General features: G+C 37.9%; 2 protein-coding genes across 3 annotated transcripts; both read left to right on the forward strand.

The window, feature by feature from the left end:
* Nucleotides 1–7741, forward strand: LOC140014762 (C2 and GRAM domain-containing protein At1g03370-like). Its single transcript, XM_072066075.1, has 9 exons — nt 1–1298; nt 1537–2787; nt 3108–3290; nt 3414–3697; nt 3805–3921; nt 4161–4423; nt 6211–6424; nt 6522–6794; nt 6901–7741. The coding sequence occupies exons 1-9, from the start codon at nt 950–952 to the stop codon at nt 7093–7095; spliced, it is 3129 nt and encodes a 1042-aa protein (XP_071922176.1). The 5' UTR covers nt 1–949; the 3' UTR covers nt 7096–7741.
* Nucleotides 7742–8606: 865 nt separating this feature from the next.
* LOC113708867 (protein phosphatase 1 regulatory inhibitor subunit PPP1R8 homolog) lies at nt 8607–12725 on the forward strand. Of its 2 annotated transcripts, none has more exons than XM_027231534.2 (3): nt 8607–8974; nt 9355–10357; nt 11804–12725. In XM_027231534.2, exons 2-3 carry the CDS (start codon nt 9876–9878, stop codon nt 12612–12614), a joined length of 1293 nt encoding a protein of 430 aa, XP_027087335.1. In that variant the 5' UTR covers nt 8607–8974; nt 9355–9875; the 3' UTR covers nt 12615–12725. The 2 variants fall into 2 exon arrangements, with proteins under 2 accessions (XP_027087335.1, XP_027087336.1); XM_027231535.2 differs by having other exon boundaries at nt 9678–10357.
* Nucleotides 12726–24684: the final 11959 nt, after the last annotated feature.

The raw sequence follows: 24684 nt of genomic DNA on the forward strand, positions 1-24684 counted from the left end.
AACAACAAAGAAAAGGCCACAATTAGAAAAGTCCATATGACTTCTTCTTCTTCTTCTTCTTCTTCTTGTGAATTAGGATTAGGAGTAACAACAACATTTCAACAACAAGTACTACTCCTCTGCAAATTTTTACATGGTCAATAATCATTCATTCATTCATCACTAGCATTTTCATCTCGTTACTCTACACATTCTTCTTCTCGCCCGGCCTCCCGCTTTCTCCTGAAAAATTACCCATTATATTCATTCTTCAAACCTTACCCAATAAAGAATTTCATTTTTTTCCCCTCTTGAGGAAATAAAGAATTTGATTCAAAGTTCAAACAATACATACGTAAATCCCTTTTTCTGGAACCTTTTCTTGTTTTCTGACATCCCAAATTTTTGATTCCCTTTTTGGTTACCCATCTTCCGGCGTTCCGTTTATTTGTTCTTTTTTTTTTTTTTTTCCTTTTTTGGTTTCCTGAGGTATACTAGTCCCTCCACTTTCCTGTCCTCCTTCATTCTCATTCACATTCACATTCAGTTGAACAGCATTCATATGTGTTATGTAATTTTTCTTCACTCCAGCAAATGAAAATATGTCAGCTTCCTCTCCTTTTGCCAGCCCTGTTTCTTGGTTTTTTCCGAAATAAGTAAGCATATGCTACTAGTATATGTCAGTTGCTACTATCGAAAATTTCTTTCTTTTTCCATGTCAAATATGTGAGACTCCACTTTTGGTTGTTGATCAGAGCCCATTTCTGCTGGCTGTACCTCTCTATCTCACGTATGCTACTACATAATACTACATAAGAAGAAGAAGGAAAAAAAAACAGTTCTGATCTTTTGATATTGTAAGAATTTGCTCAACGGCGAATACAATTAGAATTGGTCGGTTGAGTTAGTATTGGTTGAACTCAGCTACAAGGATTGGCGGCATTGAGAATTTCGATTCTCGTCGGCAAGTATGAAGCTCTTGGTGCGCGTAATCGAAGCCAGGGATATACCACCAATGGACCCAAATGGGTTCAGTGATCCGTACGTGAAATTGCAGTTGGGAAAGCAGAGGTTCAAGACCAAGGTGGTTAAGAAGTGTTTAAATCCATCCTGGTGTGAGGAATTTGCTTTCCGGGTCGATGACTTGAAGGAAGAACTTCTCATATCTGTGTTGGACGAAGATAAGTACTTCAACGATGACTTTGTTGGGCAGATCAAAGTCCCTATTTCTCGAGTTTTCGATGCTCCAGACAATTCCCTTGGCACCGCTTGGTACACCTTGCAGCCCAAGAACAAGAAAGCCAAGAACAAGGACTGCGGTAACTAATCTCTTTTTCTTTCTGGGCTTCTACTATTTCTGACTTTCTTATGATCCTATGTTTTGCTTTAGTGCTCAATTTGGCATTTTTGGTCTTCAATAGCTGTTGTTGTCGTTGCAAAGATGAGGTAGTTGTCAAATGTTAAAAGCTAAAAAGTTTCCATTTTGGCAAGTTTGGTGTCATTGCCAATTGCAACCGGGACTTCAATAGTACTGACACTGTTGTTGTGTTCGACTAGGTGAAATTCTTTTGACAATATGTTTATCGCAAAGCAATTCGTTTGTGGATTTGCAATCTGGTGGTGATAATGGCCCATTGTCAAGGAAGTACGCTGACATGACAATGGGTTCTCCCTCAAGGCCTGCTAATGGTCCCCCGAGATCACCTTCGCCAGTGAGATTAGAAGAAGCTGCCCCTGCCCCTTCTAAGGAAGAAAGGTCACATGCCCAAACTTTTGCTGGTCGAATTGCTCAAATGTTTAACAAAAATGGGGATACAGCATCTGCCGCCACCAATAAAGTTCCTGACGTCTTGGAGCCATTTGAAAGTGCAAATTCGGCGGATGATGAAGACAAGTCTGATGACCAGCCCTCCTCAAGCAGCTTTGAAGAACTTATGAGAAGCTTGGAGGTGAAAGAGCAAGGGGGCGACATTCCAAGCAACCTACCTGGGGGAGTAGTTCTAGACCAAATGTATGCAATTGCACCTCATGAGCTGAACTCTTTACTCTTTTCACAAGATTCAAACTTTTTCAAATCTGCGACGGATATGCAGGGATCCACAGAGTTGCAGGTAGGGCCTTGGAAGTTTGAAAATGGTGGTGAAAACCTTACAAGGACGGTTTCCTATATTAAAGCTGCAACTAAGTTAATTAAGGCTTTGAGAGCCACTGAAGATCAAACTTATCTGAAAGCTGATGGCAATACTTTTGCAGTTTTCTCGAGTGTGAGCACTCCAGATGCTCCATATGGTAGTTGTTTTAGGGCAGAAGTGCTTTATTGCATCACTTCAGGGCCTGAGCTCCCATCAGGGGAACAATCTTCTCGGTTAGTTGTGTCATGGCGAATGAATTTCTTGCAGAGCACTATGATGAAAGGTATGATTGAAAGTGGGGCAAGACAAGGTATAAAAGATAGCTTTGTGGTATATGGGAATTTGTTATCTCAAACTGTGAAGCCGGTTGATATGAAAGACGTCAGTACTGAGAAGGAACAGGTTTTGGCATCTCTAAAGGTGGAGCAACAGTCAGATTGGAAACTGGCAGTCGAGTATTTTGCCAATTTCACAGTAATATCTACTATTTTTGTAGGGTTATATGTCTTTGTGCACATTTCTCTGGCCATGCCAGGAACAATTCAGGGGCTTGAGTTTGTTGGATTAGACTTACCAGATTCTATTGGTGAATTGGTTGTCTGTGGAATATTAGTTCTTCAAGGAAAACGGGTGCTGGAATTAATGTCGCGCTTCATGCAGGCCAGGGTGCGAAAAGGTAATTCAGTGCGCCAGAATTGCTATTAAATTCAACAAGTATGCAGTATTTGGTAAAGGAATTTTTGAGGTCTCCATCTGTCAACTTCTAGTTGGCAGCTGGTTTGCCTTTAGCATCAAATGGCTTTGCACGTACTGAAGAATTATTGGCTTTATAGCTTCTTTATATGTTCCATTGTTTCTTTTGTCTTGCTGGAATTCCTCAGTTGAGTACTACCTCTTGTAGCTTTTTCTGCTGCATTGCAACGTCCTGGTCATATTATTATTTTTGCATTAATGTTCTTTAAAGCCAAGATTTTCTTTCTCAAATTTTAACTGCAGGCAGTGATCATGGAATTAAAGCACAAGGAGATGGTTGGTTATTAACTGTTGCCTTGATTGAGGGAAACAATTTAGCAGCTGTTGATTCAAGTGGTTATTCAGATCCATATGTGGTCTTTACATGCAATGGGAAAACGAGAACGAGCTCAATCAAATTCCAGAAGTCTGATCCTCTGTGGAATGGTATAGTTGTTTGTTTCTCTGTAGCTTTTATGTCTGTCTAAATCATCATATCAGCAGTAGGTATGTTGATGGCTGTATATTCACTCGATTAAACTTGGTTGTTGCACCTCTGGTTGCTTGCAGAAATATTTGAATTTGATGCCATGGATGAACCTCCATCAGTGCTGGAAGTGGAAATTTTTGATTTTGATGGACCTTTTGATGAAGCAACCTCTCTTGGGCACGCAGAAATCAATTTTCTGAAATCTAATATATCAGATTTGTCTGACGTTTGGGTTCCTCTCCAAGGGAAGTTGGCTCAGGCATGCCAGTCTAAGTTGCATTTAAGAATTTTCTTGAACAATACAAGAGGTACCAATGTTGTCAAAGATTATTTATCTAAGATGGAAAAGGAAGTGGGAAAGAAGGTAACTTTTTGTTTGGTCTTCCATTATTTAATATTAATTTACTTAATGGATCAGATTTTATGGTCTTTTTGATTCCATTCTGATGCTGTAAACCAAATCTTCTCTAGATAAGATTGCGGTCACCTCAAACAAATTCAGCATTCCAAAAGCTTTTTGGCCTCCCACCGGAAGAATTCCTCATCAATGACTTCACTTGTCATTTGAAACGCAAGATGCCCCTCCAGGTAGTTCTTCAGTCTCTTTCTTCTTTCTTTCTCTTTCCGGTTTTATTGTGCAATGGAAATATATGATTTGGTGTAGTTTTCATAGTTAATGTGATATCACATTTTTAAGATCGTTAAGGGTATGCATACTTTATTTATCAGCACCTTCATGGTGTTCAGGCATAAAAATGATGCTTTTGATGTTCATTACTTTTTTTGGATATTATCTTATGTCTTGCAATCTTATTGTTCAAATGTAGGGCCGTCTATTTTTGTCTGCTAGAATAATTGGGTTCCATGCAGACCTATTTGGACACAAGACAAAGTTTTTCTTCCTTTGGGAAGACATAGAGGACATTCAAGTTGTTGCTCCTACTTTGTCTTCAATGGGTAGTCCTATTGTTATCATGACGCTGAAGCCAGGCAGAGGCTTTGATGCAAGGCATGGTGCAAAGACACAAGATGAGGCGGGGAGACTGAAGTTTCATTTTCACTCATTCGTGTCATTCAATATTGCAAACAGGTAATTTCAAGTAGTAGATATAGTAAGAAATGACGGTGAATATTAGTTGTGTTGTTTTCTTGCTTATTCATTTTAAAATTTTTTTGATTGATTTCTCAATGCCTTTGAGCACATTATCAAATTTACTCTCTGATTTCTATATGCTTCCTTTCGGAATCATGTCATTTCTGGCATGTGCGGGGAGAGATAGGCATTTCTGTTACAATATTTAGGCAATCATTCATATTGGGCCTGATGGACATTAAGATACCTTGGAACTTCCTATTTTCGTCCAAAGGACCTTCACTCATACTTATGGGTGTATCAGTCCAATTCAAAGATTTCCATATATTTCCAATTCTGTTTATTTGGGTGTCAAAGATAAAGAGTTTTAAGTGGCCAACTGAATAACTTATTTTATCACCTTCCCAAATAGATCCGACCATTTCTAGTGAGGTTATTATGTTGCCTGCAATTTGGTTGACTACCCTCTGAGCAACTACGAGATTATTTTGGATCTCTCTCTAAAAATTTCTATAGTACAAAACTTGGGAGATTTTTGTAGCTGATTTTAGTTTTCTCTTTGAAAATGAGACTTATTTTCAAAGCAGCTACATCTAGATATCAGCCTCAATCTTTAATATGATGACTTAATTCTCAAAGTATTGGAGAATGAACTGCTAACCAAGATCCATGAACATGATCATGGGACACTCGTCAACTTGGTGGACTTGGTTTTCTTGGATAAAGTAGAATGCATTAAGTTTTTAAATAACATGCATTTAAAAGCAAGGAGCTCACTGTTTTTACCTATGGGTGCATTTGGTAATAAATTTATGTGTCCTTGTATGTGGTATTTGGCTCTGTAGTGTGAATGCACTGTTTTGTATAATACAGAGTTTTATTGCAATTTTATGTTCCCCATATAATGTCAAGGGATCATCCTTATTTTATCCCAAGAAATCACGTGTGCACCAAGCAATTTTATGTTCCCCCTGTAATACATGATGGTTGTTGGTTGAATACTTATATCTTTTACATGTGCAATTATCATTCATCTACTTATTGATTGTTGCGCCAAGCAAATATTGGACTACAACAGAATGAGCGTCCACCATACATATGGAATCCTAAACTATCAGTGTTAATTATTTAGTATCCAAGAGTGTGTACGAGTTGTGGTGTCCTGACTGATATTTGAACTGACACTTGTTGATCTTGTTTTTTGGATGTGTCTGCTTGTAGCTCCTCTTAAAGCATGAAACTTTATCATGTTCTCAGCTCACATGGATCTTTTAGAATTTAAACCGCAAATCCTTGCTGCCATGGTTTTTGGATTTTACGGAAAATGCCCTCATCTTGATCTTCACTTGACCTGTTCTTGAAGTAATGTGAATCTTTGCTCCCCCCATCCCCATCTAATGTTTGTTTTTTCTGGTTTCATTTGGCTCATACCTTGCTGGTCCATATGTAAATATACGACTTTTGACGGGTTTGATCTTTGGATGTCTAATATTTCAAACTATTATGTTTGAAAAAAATGCATTTATTCGCGATGCTTCATTATTTCAATAAGAAGCCACCTCTCGTATGCTTGCACAAATTATTGACTTTGGTGATTTGACAGACTGGAAAAATGTGCTTCATTTTTTCCAAAAAGGAAATTTAATTGTGGATTGACTTTTTACTCATTCAATGTAAGAACCTGGAATCCAGTTCGTTGGGTGTCTGACTTCCTAGTTGGGAGATGAAAATGGATTTTGACATTAAACATGTGCTTAACTAGTTATGCATTTTCTGCCGAATAGGACAATCATGGCTCTGTGGAAGGCGAGAGCCCTGAGCCCTGAGCAGAAGGTCCAAATTGTTGAAGAAGAATCTGAGACTAAAAATCTCCAAGTGTCTCAAGAAACAGATGAAGATTCTGAATCCAAAAGCCTCCATGCTGAAGAGAGTGGGTCATTCTTGGGTGTTGAGGATGTCAGCATGTCTCTGCTTTATTCTTCTGTTCTTTCTATTCCTGTAAGTACATCTCCACCTTTAGCTTAAGACGCTTCTAAATTCTCAAACATTATGCACTCATCTGGATCACAAAAATTCATGTGTTGGTCATTTTCAGATGAGTTTCTTCATGGAGCTATTTGGTGGTAATGATCTTGATCGTAAAGTCATGGAAAGGGTTGGTTGTCTTAATTATTCTTACAGCCCTTGGGAGTCTGAAAAGCCTGATGTCTACCAAAGACAACTTTACTACAAGTTTGATAAACGCATTTCTCGTTATAGAGGAGAAGTGACAAGCACTCAGCAGAAATCTCGTCTTTCGGAAAGAAATGGTTGGGTCATAGAAGAGGTTATGACCCTCCATGGAGTTCCACTTGGTGACTATTTCAACGTAAGAACACTGCACCTCCAAGATGCCTGCTTGTTCTGTTGTGACCTTTCTTTGGGTTTCTTTATCTTCATTGCTCAAAAAGCTCTCTGTTAATGTAATGTTGCAGCTTCACATGAGATACCAGGTTGAGGATGCACCATCAAGATCCATGGGATGCAGTGTCCAAGTTTATTTTGGATTAGCATGGTTGAAGTATACAAGACATCAGAAAAGGATCACCAAGAACATTCTTGTGAATCTGCAGGAGCGGCTACTGGTGATGTTCAGCGTACTTGAAAAGGAATTTGTTACAGGGAGATAGATGGATGTTTGTATGAAACCTGTCGGCAACAATTTTGTGTTATTTCCAGGGGGAGTAAATATTTCTGAAGGCCTTCCCTTCCACTGAGTTCTCTCAGCGCAGTATGCTTAAACTTGCTGCTAATCGTATCAGACCCGAGCTAAGTTGATATCTCGGGTGGTCATCGTGGAGATGTTTGCTCCCGGAGAGCCCTTGCTTCATGGGCAGGGTATAGCTATAGGAGAGCATACTCAAAAGGAGGACTTGCGGTTGGTATTTAGTTTCTGGGTGAAAATATTTTTAGTGTGAAATAGACTCAACTCTCAAGAGAGGACTGACTCAAGGAATGGCCCTGGGGGCTGGAACCCAGGTATTAGTTGGTTCTGGACATGGTGGAAATTTTTTAGTTCAAGCAGATCCTCGACCTTTATTATTATTATTTGTTTAAATATGAGTTGGGAGATCTGATTTACAACAAGCAGTTACCACTGAGTATGAATTGTAACATAATGCAAGTGTGATTGTATCAAAATATCCATTCTTTGGTTTAGTCAGAGTGTGACACCTCTGATCAGTGTCTGATTTTTCATTGTAGATGTGGACCATTTAAGGTACGAATGTTCATTTCATTTTGTTAATGACACTAAATGCCCCATTGTCTGTACAAGCGATGGTTATAGACATCTAAAGTTTAAGCATAATTTAGAAAGGCTTCCTTCATGTAGTTTATAAAACTGCATCGACTGCCATTGCTAGCTCCCACTGCAACTACTACTACGAGTTGATAGAGGGTAGTTGTTATGGAGTTTCATACAAAGGCTCGTTGGGTTCTGAGTCCTTTCCTTATTTATGGCTCTCTCCTTCTCCATAGCCCATGCAGGATAAGGATTCAGTATAATTGTGTTTTGTACAGTTTCATTCGATCATTATACACATTTAAATTTGAGGCGTATAAATACATCACTTTTATTTTGAATACGATAATATAATATAATTGTACACCAAATAATGTAAGAAGTATGACAACCGAATCGAATCACATTTGACCATAACTGCACTGGCCCCTCTCCCATCCATACAAGTTTGATTACTACGATGCATAATGTATATAATTGTACATCAAATAATGTAAAAAGTATGACAACCGAATCGAATCACATTTGACTGTAACTGCACTGGCCTCTCTCCCATCTATACAGGTTTGATTACCACGGTGCGTAATGTAAATAATTAAGATGAAGTTTACGAATGCTAGTATTAAAGAGAGAGAGAGAGAGAGAGTGAATATGAAAATAACACAAACATCATTATGATGCACACAATAGCTACTATACCAGTATATGCTGCCGTCCAAAAGATGGTGATGAGAGATAGCTGGTGGGGTAATTATTGTTCACTATAATTTGTATAAACATTGGGAGAAGGTGAATGTTATGAAGACAAAATCTCAGGTGAAGTCTGTGAAAAATAGCACTCTCTCTATGAGTATGCAGTATATGATATTTACAACGAAAAGGCATAAAAGACTAGACAGAGATACATTCCCCATTAAGTTAGAGGCCCAAACAAAACGCAAGCCGAGCCCCGTCATCCTCTTCCTTTTATATCTTCAATCCGCATCGGACTCGGCCTACGTCTGCTGTTGTCGTCGTCCACCCACGCTTCCCTTCATTCATGTCTCAAATCTAAGTGATAAACCCACCACCACACCCCCTGTCTGTCAATGCGATTAATATATTAAATTAACCAAAAAAAAAAAGAAGAAAGAATTTTAAACAAAAATCTTCCTGCGCTTTGTTACAAGTTTTTTTTTTTTTTGGGTGGTATCTTGTTGGGTCCGTCTGGCTGCTTGCCTCTTGCTTCTGCTTCTTCATCTTCATGTTGAAAGAGAGGCAGTAAGGTAAATCTTTCAATCTACTCACTTTTCCCGGGGGCTGGGGGAAAGAGGGCATCTTTACATGGTCTTACTTAGTTGCTTCATGATTTCCGGTATTCAGTTTGAAGATCATCATCCTTTTTTTTTTATATGTGTATTTAAGATCATCATCTTAAATACACATATAAAGCTTTATGCTTAATTTTTGGGATTAACTTATACGTAATTTTTGGTTTTTTTGTTTTTTGGGTTGAAAAGGGGGGGGGGGGTGTGGTGGGGTGGCTTTCTGATTCCCATATGCTACCAGAAAGAATAAATGCCAAAAAAAAAGAAAGAAATCGAGCACCCCTAATATCAAAGTTTTAACCTTATCGCTGTTTTTGGTATTTTTGCTGTTAGTGCAGGTGGTATTAGGCGGTAAAGATTTCAAAGCTTTTCCAGGTGGCATTTGTTTCTTCTGTTTGTTTGCTGCTAGCAACCTGCAGTTTGTGCAGGCGATCGATTTGCTCCATAGGTCTTGATTTTGTTGCTTACTCTCTGCTAGTGTATGCCCTCAGTCTTTGCGTCTGTTTTCCGCTTTCAGTCCATGGAAGTTTTGGTGGTTGGGGTGGGGGTGGGGGGCCGGGCGTAAATCTCATCTGTAATTTGTTCATTGCCGACTACCTTAGCACTATCGAGATTCTTTCTGTAGATTTACAGTCTTAATATGGTTTTTCTGAACTAGTAGGTTTTGTCTGGAAGCTTTATCCGAGTCAAGTGAAGCGCCTGTAGACTTCAACATCTGTTTGAAGTTCTGTGTGTGTGTGTGTGTGTGTGTTAGTTGAGGATGCTGGAGCGCTACCATTTACCTAATATCTGATTGAAGTGTACTATTTCTTAAGAAACTCTGTGCAAGAACGAACAACGATTACAATTCTTCAAGAAAATGTATGGGAGAGCTGGTCTTGATCGCTTCAAGAAGGCTCAAACTTCGGAACCATTTTCTGTCAGTGTGAGTAATTCTTCTGCCAATGCTAAATCACCCACACAGCCTTCCAATAAACCACTTGCCAGCCCTTCTGCTTCCAACTCTCAGCACCACCTAAGCCAGTTCCATAACCAAAACCCTGGCTCCCAGAAGCCTCTACTGCCGGATGTTGCACAACCTGTACCCCCTGTTCCCCCAACTCAGCCAGTGACTCAGGTTGGAGGGGGCCAATCAACTTGGCAGCCCCCTGATTGGGCAATTGAACCTTGTCCTGGTTTTTATTATCTTGAAGTCATCAAGGATGGTGAGGTTCTTGATAACATCCATTTGGATAAGCGGAGGCACATATTTGGACGGCAATTTCAAACTTGTGACTTTGTGCTTGACCACCAGTCTGTCTCACGGCAGCATGCTGCTGTCATTCCTCACAAGAATGCAAGGTACATAACCAACCACCTTCACATTGTTATGGATCATTTGAATTTGATTCAATTTCATGGTTTTATCATGAATTAGATGAAAATATAATGTTTTAATATATCTTAAACCAAAGAAAGTGAGGAGCACAGTGTCCTTACTTTCTGTGGATCCTCACAATGAGATGATGGTTGAACTGTTTCAATGTGCGTGCCTGTTTTCTGTCCATTAAAGATGGCCAATGTGAGGCTAGTTATTTTGTTTTTGCTAACCTGAATCAACCATTTGAAGAGAAGCCCTATTGGGCAAGGAGAGGATAGGGTAAAATAAAAGCTTCCCTTAGTTCAACAATAATTTTCTGTCCACAGCTGGCACTATTGCCACAAAACCTTGAAGGGCTCCACTTGCACTATATTCTCACTTGACTTTTTAAGAATTAAAGGACCTACCCTACAATGATAAGGAGTAACTTCTGAGGATTCTGCATATGTGGAAAGCATATGAGTTTCCAAAATCTACTGCTTTTCTAATGTAATTGTGGAACTGAAATGCTGAATAGAATGATCAGTGCAATTCCGAAAGAAAGCAGAAATGGTTTTTGTAGTCATTATGCAACTCAAGGAGGATACTATAAATGTGACATACCCGACAAATATTTATGGAGCAGCGGCATTGATGTAGACGAACAAGTCAAGTGCAAAATTTTGACTAGTTTAACCCATCTTGGGAGAGAGTATATAAACAGTTGAATGTCTGAGCAGAAAAGCATGAAACTTCTAGGCTAGGCTAGTATCAATTTAGCAGAATGATGAGTCCTCATAAATTCATATTTGACATCTTTGAGAAGAGAGGTGCCAAAGATTGCATCTTTCACACTTTCAGTGGTTGGCTGCATGCTTCGATTCTGCAGTCAGAGGGGCTAAAGGCTCTCTTCCACCTTTATAACTCGTTTTAGGAGCTTCTGAAGTGTCAAAAGCGGCAAATCTCTCATTCTCTCTCTCAAGCACAGTTTGTTGCTTGCTCTGCCTTCTATTAGTTTTTGCTTCCTGGTAATCAAGATTTAAAAGGCATGGCTAATAGTTGGAGGGTTTGCTTTACTTCCTTTTCATTTTATATCTTATGGCCATGGTTTTCCTAGTATCTGTGTCACTTGGACACCGGATAGTTTGAACTCAAATCTAACAAAGTATGATGTGTATGAAGCTAGTATCTATCATGTATGAACATGGGGGGCTGGGTTCCCTCTGGAGATTGTTCAAGAGCATGATATTTATGTGTTATACTTAAAAATTTCAATCTCATTTGGGTTGTGTGCCAATATACTTGCTCTATACTGTCCTCCAAATATGTGACTGCTACTTTCTTGGATATCTTAAGTCATTTAGGATGCTGTTAGTTTCATCAATTGCTGACCTGACATCTAGGTGAACTTTTGGAGTATTTCCCTCAATTGTTATTTTTTTGTGCAGCATATACGTGATTGATTTAGGATCTGCACATGGCACATTTGTTGCAAATGAGCGGTTAACCAAAGATTCCCCTGTTGAGCTTGAAGTTGGGCAGTCTTTACGGTTTGCAGCATCTACGAGAACTTATATATTGAGAAAGAACAATGCAGCTCTTTTTCCGCCACCAGTACATCCTTCAGATATTAATATACCCCCACCCCCTGATCCTTCAGATGAAGAAGCTGTTGTGGCTTACAATACATTTCTAAATCGGTATGGGCTGGGCAAGCCAGATGAGTCTAAATCTTCTGATTTTGATAGCTCCTTACAGGGGAAAGATGAGAGGGCAGCTAAAAGGATTAGGAGAACAAGAGTGGCTTTTAGAGATCAAGTAGGGGGAGATTTGGTTGAAGTAGTTGGAGTATCGGATGGAATTGACGTCGATACGGAGCCTGGTCCACTGGGTGTTAAAGAAGGAAGTCTTGTTGGGAAATATGAATCCCTTGTACAAATTACGGTGATACCCAAAGGCAAGGAACAGTCCTCCTCGAAAGAAGTCGGTGTTTCCCAAGCGGGCGTAACTGAAAAACTTAAGCAAGTTCTAGACAAGGTAAAAACTCCTGTAAGGAGTGGGATTTATGATGATCTCTTTGGAGAATCCTTTTCCGGTAAAGTTGGTTCGTCTTGGGCATTTTCCTCCGCTATATCTGGTGAGACGCAAGCATCTCCAGCCAGTGAGATTGAAGGGACAGCTGATGCTGCCTCTGGTGGAGAGCTCGATAGTAGCTTAAGTGCGGTTGACAATGAGGTTGATGATGATTTATTTGGCTAGCTTTTTGGCTAAGTTTTTTAATTTTTTAGCTGATGAGGAGGTTTTTTTCCTTCTGTAAAGGGACATTTTTGTTGTACTTCGCTGTTAAATATCCTTTGTTTTGCATCCTCATCCGAGCTTCCAAATTGCACTTCTTGAAATTTTTGATCTCTCCCTCTAACTTGAACCTTTATGATTTGAAGGAATTGTACTGATCAATTGTTAAAGCTTTTAGTTAATTAGAGCCTTTGAACCCATAGTTGAGATAAATGTTTTTCTACTGCTAGCGATCTACTGATTGCCCTGGTACTCGCGGTTTCTGCCTAATTGTTGCTAGGGTAATTGTTCCTTCGTAGCATTTGGGTGCTGCGTTTTACTAGTGGCCCATGAATGCATGCTGTAGTTTCTTTCTGGACTGCGAGGATTTAAATTCTTTCATCTGAAAGTTTCTTCACCCTACTTGATCAAATTGCATGTAGCTGTTCTAAGGACTCAATCAGACGAACTATTAAGTGTTCATTCTGGGAATGTTTTTGTCTGCCAAAGTCTTGTTCTTCCTAGTTGTAGCGGTTCTTCGGCTGACATGGAAGCATGCAAGTAGTGTCTGCTAGAAGTCTCGTGCCTGTATGCAGTGTGGGTTCTAAATTCCTTCTGCCCTCTGTACACTGGCAAGTGATAAGGGGGTAGGGGACTTATACGGGTCCTGAAATGGTTCTCCTGAGTAGCTGGGGATCTGCATCTACCCTCTTTTGCCCTTGGAGAAACTGTAAGCAGGAGGCGGGTTGGGGAGGATGGAAAAGCAGCATTAATTCACGTGCTTATAAAAGGAGAACGCAGTTTGGACGAAAAGGAGAGGAATCGATTTGTTTATTTAGTTTCTATGGAAGCATGGAAGGAATAGAACTGTAGATTGTATATTACCATGGTCATGTTTTTCAAAAATTTATTTTTCTTGCGAAGCTTGAGAATCTGATTCTGCAAGTTTGCTTCATAAACCTGTCAAACAAATTTCCAGATTAATATGAAAAACGCAGTTAAGACTGGTTTTGTTGCTTGATCCTGAAAGAAGTGTTCCTGCAATTTATTTAGCTTCGGCAACAAAGGTGCTTAAACCGAAATATGCTGCATGAATTGTTTCAGTTGGTATCGCCTCAAAATGTGAGGAAATCAGGAATTTGGCAACATTAAAGAAAGAGGAAAATCATGAGCGAGACGGGGAGATAAAAATGACCTGTTTCTTTTCGTGTGCTTTTGCCGCTGCCTCTCTATTTTTGATCTTTGTACGCTCTGCCCTGCGTGCAGTCTCTTCCTGCGTCTCGATTACACCTTTGTATCTCCTCTTCTTCCGACGACCCTTGACCTTTTCAGTTCCACCCCCGTCGCTGCTTTGGGAACAAATGAAGTATCTTACTGAAGGTGAAGGACCCCCAAAGAATGTGATGCTTGGGACACCAGGGATATAATTCCCTTTTAGGCCAAGGCCATTGCCGTCGCAGATTCCATTACCATAATTGTATGCTTGTTCAGAAAAAGGTCCTATCCCATTCCCACCTCCTCCAGCAACACTGTGCACGTTTTCAGAGGGATCATTGCAATTTCCCAGGGCAAAAGATTTGGCACCGCTTCCTTGATGATGAAGTTCATGATCAGCCATTTCCTCTATCATCACTAGAGACTCTTCAATTTCTCTGGCCAAAGCCTGTTGCTCATACTTAGTTGCGGTAGTTGCTGTTGAAGTATTGGAGTGGTTAGCTGCAGTAACCCCGTGTTGGGTGCAAAGAGTAGTACTGGAAGTTGGAGTTGGAGGCGGCATTGTAGTCTCAAACGCATCGAAGTCATCTAATAAAACCTGGCTAGTTCTGGCGAAACAACTCTGAGTTTGAGGCGGAGGAAGTGACTCGTTGATGTTTGCGTTGTAAAGGTTGAGCTGATCATTAATGGCTAAAACGGATTCTACAAAGTTGGTAGAGCCTCCTCCTCCTCCTCCTCCTCCTTCGGGGAATGCTGGCATTACTTTCTCAAGTTCATTAAGATCGACTAAGAGCTTGTCAAGGTCAGCGTCGGTGAATTTACCAAACCTCCTCCTCCTGCTGCCGCTATCGCTGAGATCGTCATCACCATCACTATCTCCCTCTTCTTCAGCAAGCTGTAAAATGGGATCCATGATTTTCTTGAAAATTAACAGCACTGGATTTTGAGATGAAGCAGGAAGACTTGTTTATTAACCAATCTCTTAGTTTGATGCTTTTAATTGAAGATTTAGATGGACGACAAATGTACGTGGTTAATCAGATGATATTGATACCCCTATCCATGCAGACAGCAAAAGAAGAGATGGAAACGTGAAATCAATACTTGATAACATCTACATGGTAAAATCAATTTTATATGTTTCAGTTTCCTCTCTGTGGTAAAAGTAGTGCTTACTATTCTTTTCCTCTCCTCTCTGTAGTCTGTCTGTAACCATACATGTCTTTTGCGTGAGCCAAGCAGCAGTACCATTTCTGGACTTGATGCCTTGGTTGAATTTATTCCTATTTTTAAAGCAGAATTTTGGAAACGCCTCAGCATTGTTTTGCAAAATAACCTCTAAGATTAAAGTGAAACCCAATAATTATTATTATGCACAAAAAACTCAACGTCCTAAAAAGTCACCCTCTCAAACATGATGAGACCGGCCGGCGGAAGCTCCAAGTCCGATTGAGCTTAATTATAAGAACCAACAAGTTACAAAGAATGCTCATCCACCAATAAGTTTAACCTTCCCACCACAAGTAAAATTATAAAATGCCATCCAACACCTCTCTCTGGTCTATTCCCAAATAATTACTACTTCACCTCTGGTTGATGTTTTACTTTTAACTGACGACAATTACTCAGAAAACTAACAATAATAATAACCTCAAAAATAAAATGTTACTACTTCAAAGGTGGCGGGTAGTTTTTAGCTTTACACTTTCCAACTTCCACATACAAAGCAATAAAATGTTCTCGAATTGCTTAATTACAAAAAAAAAAAACCCCCCGGTCAAAAAATCTTGTTCTTTTCACTTTTGATTTTCCAATTTTGAGCTTCTTCAACTCAGATCGCCTTGTGCTTCCAATTTAAATATGGACTCTTTGTGCGACACACTCTTAGATGAATTTTAAACGTTCCCCTGCTCTTGTGGCATACTACGTACTTCAAGCCTTTTATATAAAATATAAAACAAGTAATCGAAACTCATTGGAAACACATTAAAAAAATGGTGACCCTTTGCAAATGTCTTTGGCACTCGAGCGAAGACTGTTGTCGTTTTTTTTTTTTTTTTTGGCAATAATCTGAATTTTTAATCCTTACAGAGATGTAACTGATCAGACTTCAATGAGTATCACAACGTTAAAGTATTCTTCTATCGGAGAGGGTAAACTATTTTGTAGTAATATTTTATGGATGCGAGGTAAGTGAGACGAAAAGCTAGTTGACTGGCTCAGCGGTGAACACGAAAGCTTTCAGTCAGAAAGAAGTCCAACAGCCTCAACAAAAATCCTCTGGTAGGTAAACACACAACAAATACTCTGTAATTTTATTAATTCAAAACTCAACAATAACAATATCAAATTGTGGCCTTTCACTAACGACAACTCACAATAACAATACTTATTAGAGGTTTTCCCTCAATTCAACTTTCTAAGGAACAAAATGTACTAGATTGTAGATTATAGAACTTCAAAAACAAACACAATTGTAAATCAAAACTTACTTGGAACTGGCTTAAGATTTCCCTAAACTAATACGGAAATTAAACAAACAAAAAACTAACAGAATTAGAAATTATAATTTAGTTTAATTCCATCATTGTCTCCCCTAAATTAAACTTTCCATTATAGTCACTTCCAATACCATCTCGAACTTGAGTCTCCATGAATAATTCAGTCACTATATGAACGATGTGAAACACCAACTTGCAATTGTTTTTCAATTTCAATTTCACGTGTGGTAATGCATGGAATTTGTACTTTTAAATAATTTCTTGACTTGATTACTTCGGTCAAAAAACTCAAACATGTTCACCTATTCCTGATTAAATGACCCATTATTTAATTCATCCCTACATCATCAAGAAAATCTCCCAACACCACAAAATCATAATTTTCACCAATAAAGTTTTCAACATAACCATATTTTTTTTTCTTTAATTTTTCACACTAAAAATTGCATCAATTTTAGTTGAACCATAATTTTCAAATAATTTATCCACTCCACAATTGATTTCAACTATTGGATTTTCTTCGTCAAATACATTATCAACTCCTATAAAATCAAGAATTTCTATCTCATCACAATCTTCAATCACATCATTAATTTCACTAATGATTTCTTTTTTTTCTCTCAACCACTTGTGAAATTTCTTTTTTGAATCATAAATTTTTCATCTTCATGTGCACCCAGGGCTTTTACAATTTTTTCTTTCTTTGTCTCATTCAATTTTTTTTTTCTTTTTTCATCACAAATTTCTTCTCTACCATGACCACAATAAGAAATCATCAAAATTTTACAAGCCTCCCTTGCTATTTTTGCACATATGAATTTTTTGATTGTACATAACTGGACTTTTATACTGACATAGTGATGTCTTGCGATTCAAATATCTATTTCTCTCTAACGCTCTTTAATTGCAGTGCTCAATAATTCCACGCCTTGTGTAGGTTCTGTGAACCCCTTTTGGGCAATATCCCAAATTCAAACAATTTGAAAAAATATTTTCATCATTCAACTTCAAATCTCAAATTCATTTTTACCATCGAAGAAAAAAACAGCATAACATTGTAAATAACATGGATCCATATTTTAATTTCATGAATAAGCTGCAAGATCAAAACCTAGGGTTTTGATACCACTTGTTGACCAACAAAAAAATCATGCACAGTGAAAGCAACTTTTTACACATATAAAAATATATGGAAAGAGGAAAATAATAAACACATAATAAATGTTCAATAATTTTATTAATTCAAAACTCAACAATAATAATATCAAGATGTAAACTTTCGCTAACAACAACTCACACTAACAATACTCAAAGGCTTTCCTGTGACAGCCCCACCTCCCCCTAAGGCGAACCAAAGGGTTCGGCGGGCCGCCTGCCCAACTCTCGCCAGGACTCAGTTGAGCCGTTAAAAGAAATCGAAAACGTTCAGGAAGGTAATAGCGCTCTCAAACGATTCAAAGTCGCCAAATGGCAAAACGAAAATCAACACAAAAAATGAATAGTGGTTGCCACATCACCACCCCGCCAGGAGCCCAACGAATACAGATATGACCATATAACTCGGAAAAACATTTCCAATCCAAATAGGATACATGAACAGGGTAAATAGTTTTATACACATACGTTTGTAATTTTCGGAACAAAAGAAGATAATTAGATCAAAATACATTTAGGGTTTTCAACTATCGAGGAGCTTTACAAAAATATAATAAAACTAGATCGACTCGTGCGTCAAAACATCTTAGCCCCAAAAGTGGTTCCCTGTAAGGAAAAACAAAGATAACGGGAAGGGGTGAGTTTACGTTCAATGAGGTACCAAAATAATACTCCCTCTGTCCCAATGAATCTGTCGTGCTTTGGGAATCCCACATTTTTTCAACAGTGCTCCGATTTCAAAAGGTAATGGGTTATGTTCCAAGAATGCCCCGGTTGAATTAGCTATGCAGCCTGATGTGTTGCTCCATTGATGGTAGGATAGAGTAGTGATATGATTGTGGGACCCATTCATATGATATATTTTCAAGCCCTTTTGGAGAAAGTGCAATGCACGAATCCTGCTGGTTCTAACGTGACACTCACATACCATCACATGAAAATTCTCTATTTCACAAGTGAACTTTGGGGCCCACTAAAATATAAGAATCTTGTTGTAAGATTTAAGGGTATCAGTGGAAATCGGTGAAAGTTTTTATTACCATTATTGGTAAGTGACACTAATTTTGGGACGGACTAAAAAGGAAAGCATGACACTTCTAATGGGACGGAGGGAGTAGCAAATAAGAAACATGGAACTTCATATTCAATTAATCACATATGTGCATCAAATAAAGAAGTGAACAAACACCATAGACAGAAAGGATACGGGTGGCTCTCAGGAGCCGAATTCCCATTTGCTTCACCGAAATTTGATCGAAATAACAGTTGACACTCCGTCAATGTTACAGAAGTAACCAATACCGTAGACTCCACTTTCTTCGATTCCTTCCACCTCACATACCCCCACCGGGCCCGAAATCCAATCAGTTCAGAAATGGTAATACTCCAGTATATCGGAATCAAGGGTCTCAATACCCAAAGATCCCAAAACAGACTACCGTGGTTCGTTATCTAATCGACCAGACCCTTGCCGGCCCGACTCGAATAACTAGCCACAGGTGTTAAGCTCAGAGGTCACAGAAAGGTCGTTGGATACTATCTTCCAAACGACGGCAGAACAGATACAGATAACAGATTCAGATTCACACCAAAAATTGGCATATGAACAGACAAGAGAACGAGTGTGATAAAGTACACCCTCGCCTCCAACAAAATAAATAGATAATGCAGTCGTTCATATCACAGATTGCATGTATAGAAATCGAGTTAAACAACAAGTAAGGGGAGTGGTACACTCACCAGTTCAAGTACGGATGCTTCAAAAATTTTCACTTCAAACTGGCTTTAATCGCCAAGAAACCCTAAAAGAACCAAATGAGAACAATTGAAGGTTCCACTTCCAAAATCAAGTATACAGAACGCACATGTGAGGCTCGACTACCAGTCGTATGCCTCGCCAAATAAGTCTAATGCAAGGGTGCAAAAACATAATTTTTGGGAACGAAAAGGTAACATGAAGACCTAACTCAAACAACCTAAGAGCCCTTCATTTCTACCAAAAGGCAATTCAAACTTAAAGGAACCAAACGGCCTAGAAAATTGGACAGCACTTCCCCTAAATTTCTTACTTTTCCAGCCATCAATCACTCCCAAAGTCACACACAAAATAAGTTCATTCAATAGCCGTTCAGTAAGCTCCAAGTAGTATGAGTACAATTCAAGCTAGGGAAAAGTCCAGAAATGAAAGTTAAGCTCTAAACCAGAAAAATAGTTTTTGACATCATTTTGCGGTTTTGGTACCATTGGCACTACGATTATCAGATGGAGGTACAAGATACACCGTTTCGAAGCTAAGAGATAGGGCTACAATGTTGAAGAAGGCTACTCTGCCCAGTTTCGAGTGTAACTAGGTCAAAAATGCAAGATACTAAACCAGAACCGCAAAAACAGGTTCACAAACTGCATTCTGATTCAAACATCATAAGTCAGGCTACCTAAGTCCAAATCAAGTGATTCCAAAGCCATCCGAAAGCTAAGATACACGGATACAATTCATCAGAAGGCACCAACAACCAAATCAGAAGCATTCCCAACCAAAATAACCAATTACAGACGCAATTATCAAATTCGGGTAGAAACAGGGCAGCAGGGGTATTTCAGTTTTTTCTCAAGTTACGTTGCTCCGATTGACCTGAAATTTTGTAGACATTTCTAAAATATCATTCTCTACAACTTTCATGTTTTAACCCAAGGCCAATTCGGCCTCTAACTATGAGGTACTGTACCGGGCAGAATGTAAGAACATGAAACCCTAGCTTTCCAAACCACTTCCAAAACAGAAATTTCTTGCAATTAACCACTTTTTCCACCTTCTAGGTTCCTTCAATATTATTTCCAATCATCATACATGACCACATAATAATAATCATAGGAAAACAGAAAAATCACCAATAATTATAAAACTTCACCAATTCAACCAAAATCAAGATATAATCCATAAAATTACATCTTAAACTACCACCAACCATGAATTAAATATCCTTAGATGGAGGAGAGAGATTCCTTCACCACTCACCTTAGTAACACAAGAGAGGGAGCAACTAATCGCCTTGGCCTTCCAAACAACTCCACTAAACACCTCACAATCACTCACTTAAGGTTTTCTATGGAACAAAAGCAAGATTAAATGGTTGAGTTGTTGGATTTGAGCAAGAGTGAATCAAGAATTTGGAGAGGTTTTCTTTCTTTTGCTTAGAGAGAGAGAGAGCCGGCCACAATAGCTAAGAATGAAGATGATTTTTGGTAATTTTTGGTTTATTTAGTCAAATGGTAAAACAAGAAATAGTAGTCAAAAGGTAAACCCAATCTCCAAGTGACACTTGTCACTTCTTTAAATGCATCTCTATCACTTTGTTTCCTCTCACACCAATCCACTTGGGTAACCTCTAATTATCTCTTAGCACCCGATAATTTAAACCCAGTATCCGAAACTTAACCTAGTTGGCCGAATTTTTCCGAACTTTTCGCCCTAACGGGTCCCACGTCCGATATATACTCTTAATTTCTCAAAACCTACCCGATACTAGAAAACTCACCTAAAAACTATATTTACTCATAAAAATTATCAAGAAACTTTTTGAATAAAGAAAATGCAGAAAACATGCCAGTAATCCGAATAAAACCTAGAAAATGGGAAAAAATTTACGGATTCTCACATTTCCCTTAACTTTTCAAGACTCAATTCAACTCTCCAAAAAATAATGCATTAGAGTAGTAGTATATATAGATTGTAGAATTCCCTAAACAAACACAATTGCAAACCGAAACTTACTTGGAATAGACTTGAAATTTTCCTAAACTAATATGAAAATTAAACGAATAGAACACCAAAGCAAGAAACTAAAAGAATTAGGAAATATAGCTTAGTTTTATTCTATTCCATCAATTTTGTATTGCGAACAACCAAATAGTTTTGCAAAGTCTTTTACGTCAGTTCATCAAGTCTCTTATCTGTATCGTGCCATGCCTCGAATTATTAGACAATACCAAAAAAGTTGAACGGATAAAGCTATTCAGCGGATGAGGAATTAGAGCAGAGAAATTTGATCCTTGAAGAAAATAAAGATTTTTATTTTTCCGGAAAGCATACTAGCGTGGAGCTGCATGCTTAATGTCGAGCATCATGATTAAACATTTGCATTATCGATGAGTTGGGACCTGAAAGTTGGCAAGCTTGTTGAGTCGTTGGAGAGACAAAATTGATAGATAAGCCATGAGATGATTCGGAATGTTTTAAGCTTTTCCATGATTCTAAAATGAAACGCAATTTCAACAAGCATTATTTGACCAATTAAGCTACGAGTTTTTTTAGGATGAACACTTGCTGGTGCATTTAACTTATACGTACTATCAAAATTATCATGCCATGTACATATTTACTTTACTGCTTACATTTTAAATATATACTTTCCTCATTTAGTTGTATTGCGATTTGATTGTAGCTTTACATATACAACATTCTTTTTAAAGTTTCACGAGTCATAAATCGATTATATTCCACAATAAAAGTGTATCACCCTGATAAATAGTGAATGTAACCTAGCTAGTATCCTAAACTCTTATTAACAACGAATAATACAAAACTATCCGAATTGATTTATTATTAGGTAATTAATTTGTCAAAGATAAGTTAATCCTGAGAAAGTATTTTAAATCTTTCTCTAAATTAATGAATGTAAGTCCGAAGTTCAAATCTCACACTCCCACAATAATTTAAAGAGTGAGCCACTACAAAAATGAAAAAACTATCTAGATGGACCTTTCCTCTGGCTCTTCATATAACGGTTAGGTCCCTTCCCTTTTGGTGTAGGGTAGTACATGTGTTAGGTGACGCGGCTACAAAGGAAAATTTTTTAGAAAGTAATTTTTCCCTAAAAAAAATTTGGAATAATTTCATAAATCTCCCTTGAGATTTTTCATAATATCACTCAACTCCCCTAAAATTTTAAAAATCTCACTTACTTTCCATGTTAGTTTGACAAGACTAAATATTCCTATCAAATGTCACAATTTGACAACATTACCCTTACTCTTAATAACTATTTAACCAAAAAGCCAAAACCAAATAAAATTTTTAAACCAAAAAATGTAGATTAAAAAAATAAATTGTTATCTAATATTGGTTTGTATTTCTCTATATCGAGATAGTGGTAGGACAGCAAATGATGTGGATAAATTAAATCTAATCAAAGTCAATCACTTATGAAGATTTTGGTGAATAATTAACGCATTGAAAATTAGAATAATCTCTTTATACATGTGGTTTGTAATATAAATTCTATCTATGGAAATTTTTTTTATAAATAACAAAAAACGATCTAATGACCAAATATATATCTAGGAATATCCTTTTTTTTCCGTTAAAAATCATGTGTTATATTAGGTATTAGTTATTGTATATCTACAAAATTACCTGTCATTGTATTCATAACCACTCTTATTTACATCTTTTTATTTTTTTAATCTTATTTATTTTTTTATTGTTATTGTAAGCTTCATAAGTAGGATAACATAAGGGTAGTATTGAAACAAAGATTTTATCTTTCTCGCTTCCCCTCTAAGTCTAAAGGGACTAAAATATTACTATAAGAGATATCAATCGAAGAAAGATACTTGAGATTTTTAAATCTAAGGAGCACTCAGTGATATTATGAGAAATGTTGGAGAGGTTTCTAAAATTATACTAAAAATTTTTCATAAACACATCTTTCAATTACCTTTTTATCTCGTATATATATATATCAAATTATTACAATACATTTTTCTACGAAACTCTACAAAATAGCAATCCAAACATTGGATGACAGACGCAGACCCAGCAAGGAAGGAATATTTGCTTCTGATTCTGTCTGCCTTCCACAATGGCAGCATGCGTTACGGGTATAATCCCACTATGATCATCTCTGTCAACTCCCCCACCAGTCTAATCAGACTAGGCCGATCATGCATCAGTGTATGTACCCAGTGAAAGATCATGCGGCACAATGCAAACTACGTGGCCGACAGAAAATCAGAAGCAACCAGCCAGAACCATGGCCTCCTAGTCACCTAGAAGAAGAAAAGGGGAATATACCAAGCGCCTATAACCATGAGCTAGTGGGGAGAAGTATGATGAGATTGTTACATGGGATCACTCTAAAAGGTCCCACTACATGGACGAATCGGTTCACTCATGCCGAGACTCACGTCCCTACCCTTCTTTCACTTCCAGGCACCTATAACAGTTGTTGGACGTAGCGGTAGTGGAAGGGAATTACCAATGTAGGTTTCATTCATTTAGGGAAAAATGTTCGGCCTGCGTATCCCTACCCTTCTTAATGTTTCGGTCATTGAATGCAATTTCATTCTAATTCACATCTCACTTCATCGTAAAACCTCAATGTTAGTATTTAAAATTTAGACAAGTAAACAAAACGTTAGGGACCATAAAAGCAGAAAGTGAAAATTGTTAAGTAATGGTAATTTGATATGTATTAACGATTAGTCATTGCTGAATTTATGCCAATTGCACTGGATATGCCTAAAATAAAAAATTTAGTGGACCATATTTATTTTAGTTGAAACATTAAGAATAATTTAGTACCCAAGCCAAATATTAAGGGTCAAACTTGCATTTCTCCCTTTAATTTATTAACTCCATTTCATAAAGACCAAACCATACATCCAATGATTATATAGGTATGTATGGATACAAGTCTTTGGCAAAACTTAATTTTTCAAATATACGTTTACAGTAACACACTTTAAAAACACCCTAAAAAACACTTTAAATATACCTTACAAACAAATAAAAATTTATTAAAAAATGAAAATAAGAAATCCCTTTCTTTCTCCACCACTACCCACATGCGACCCTCTCTTTTCACCACCACTGCTTATCCTCTGCCGCCCTCTCATTCCCTCCAAATGTCGGTCACCTCCTCCGCCACCCTCTCCTACCTACCATGTTCTCTTTCCTCCTTTCATCATTCTCTTCCTTCTCTTCCCCCTCTTCCTCAAAGAGAATGGTAAAGAAGAAGGGAAAAATGTGGCATGCAAGGGCAGGAAAATAGAGGAGAGGGCGATAGTGAGAAGAAGTAGGCATAGAAGAGGGGGTGGTGATGAAAAGTTGAGAGTGGAGGGTAGAAGGAGGAGGGACATATTCAAAACATTTAAAAACACCTCAAAAAATTTAAAATTTTAAA

This window comes from Coffea arabica, chromosome 9e (genome assembly GCF_036785885.1).
Source record: "Coffea arabica cultivar ET-39 chromosome 9e, Coffea Arabica ET-39 HiFi, whole genome shotgun sequence".
NCBI classification, from domain to species: domain Eukaryota; kingdom Viridiplantae; phylum Streptophyta; class Magnoliopsida; order Gentianales; family Rubiaceae; genus Coffea; species Coffea arabica.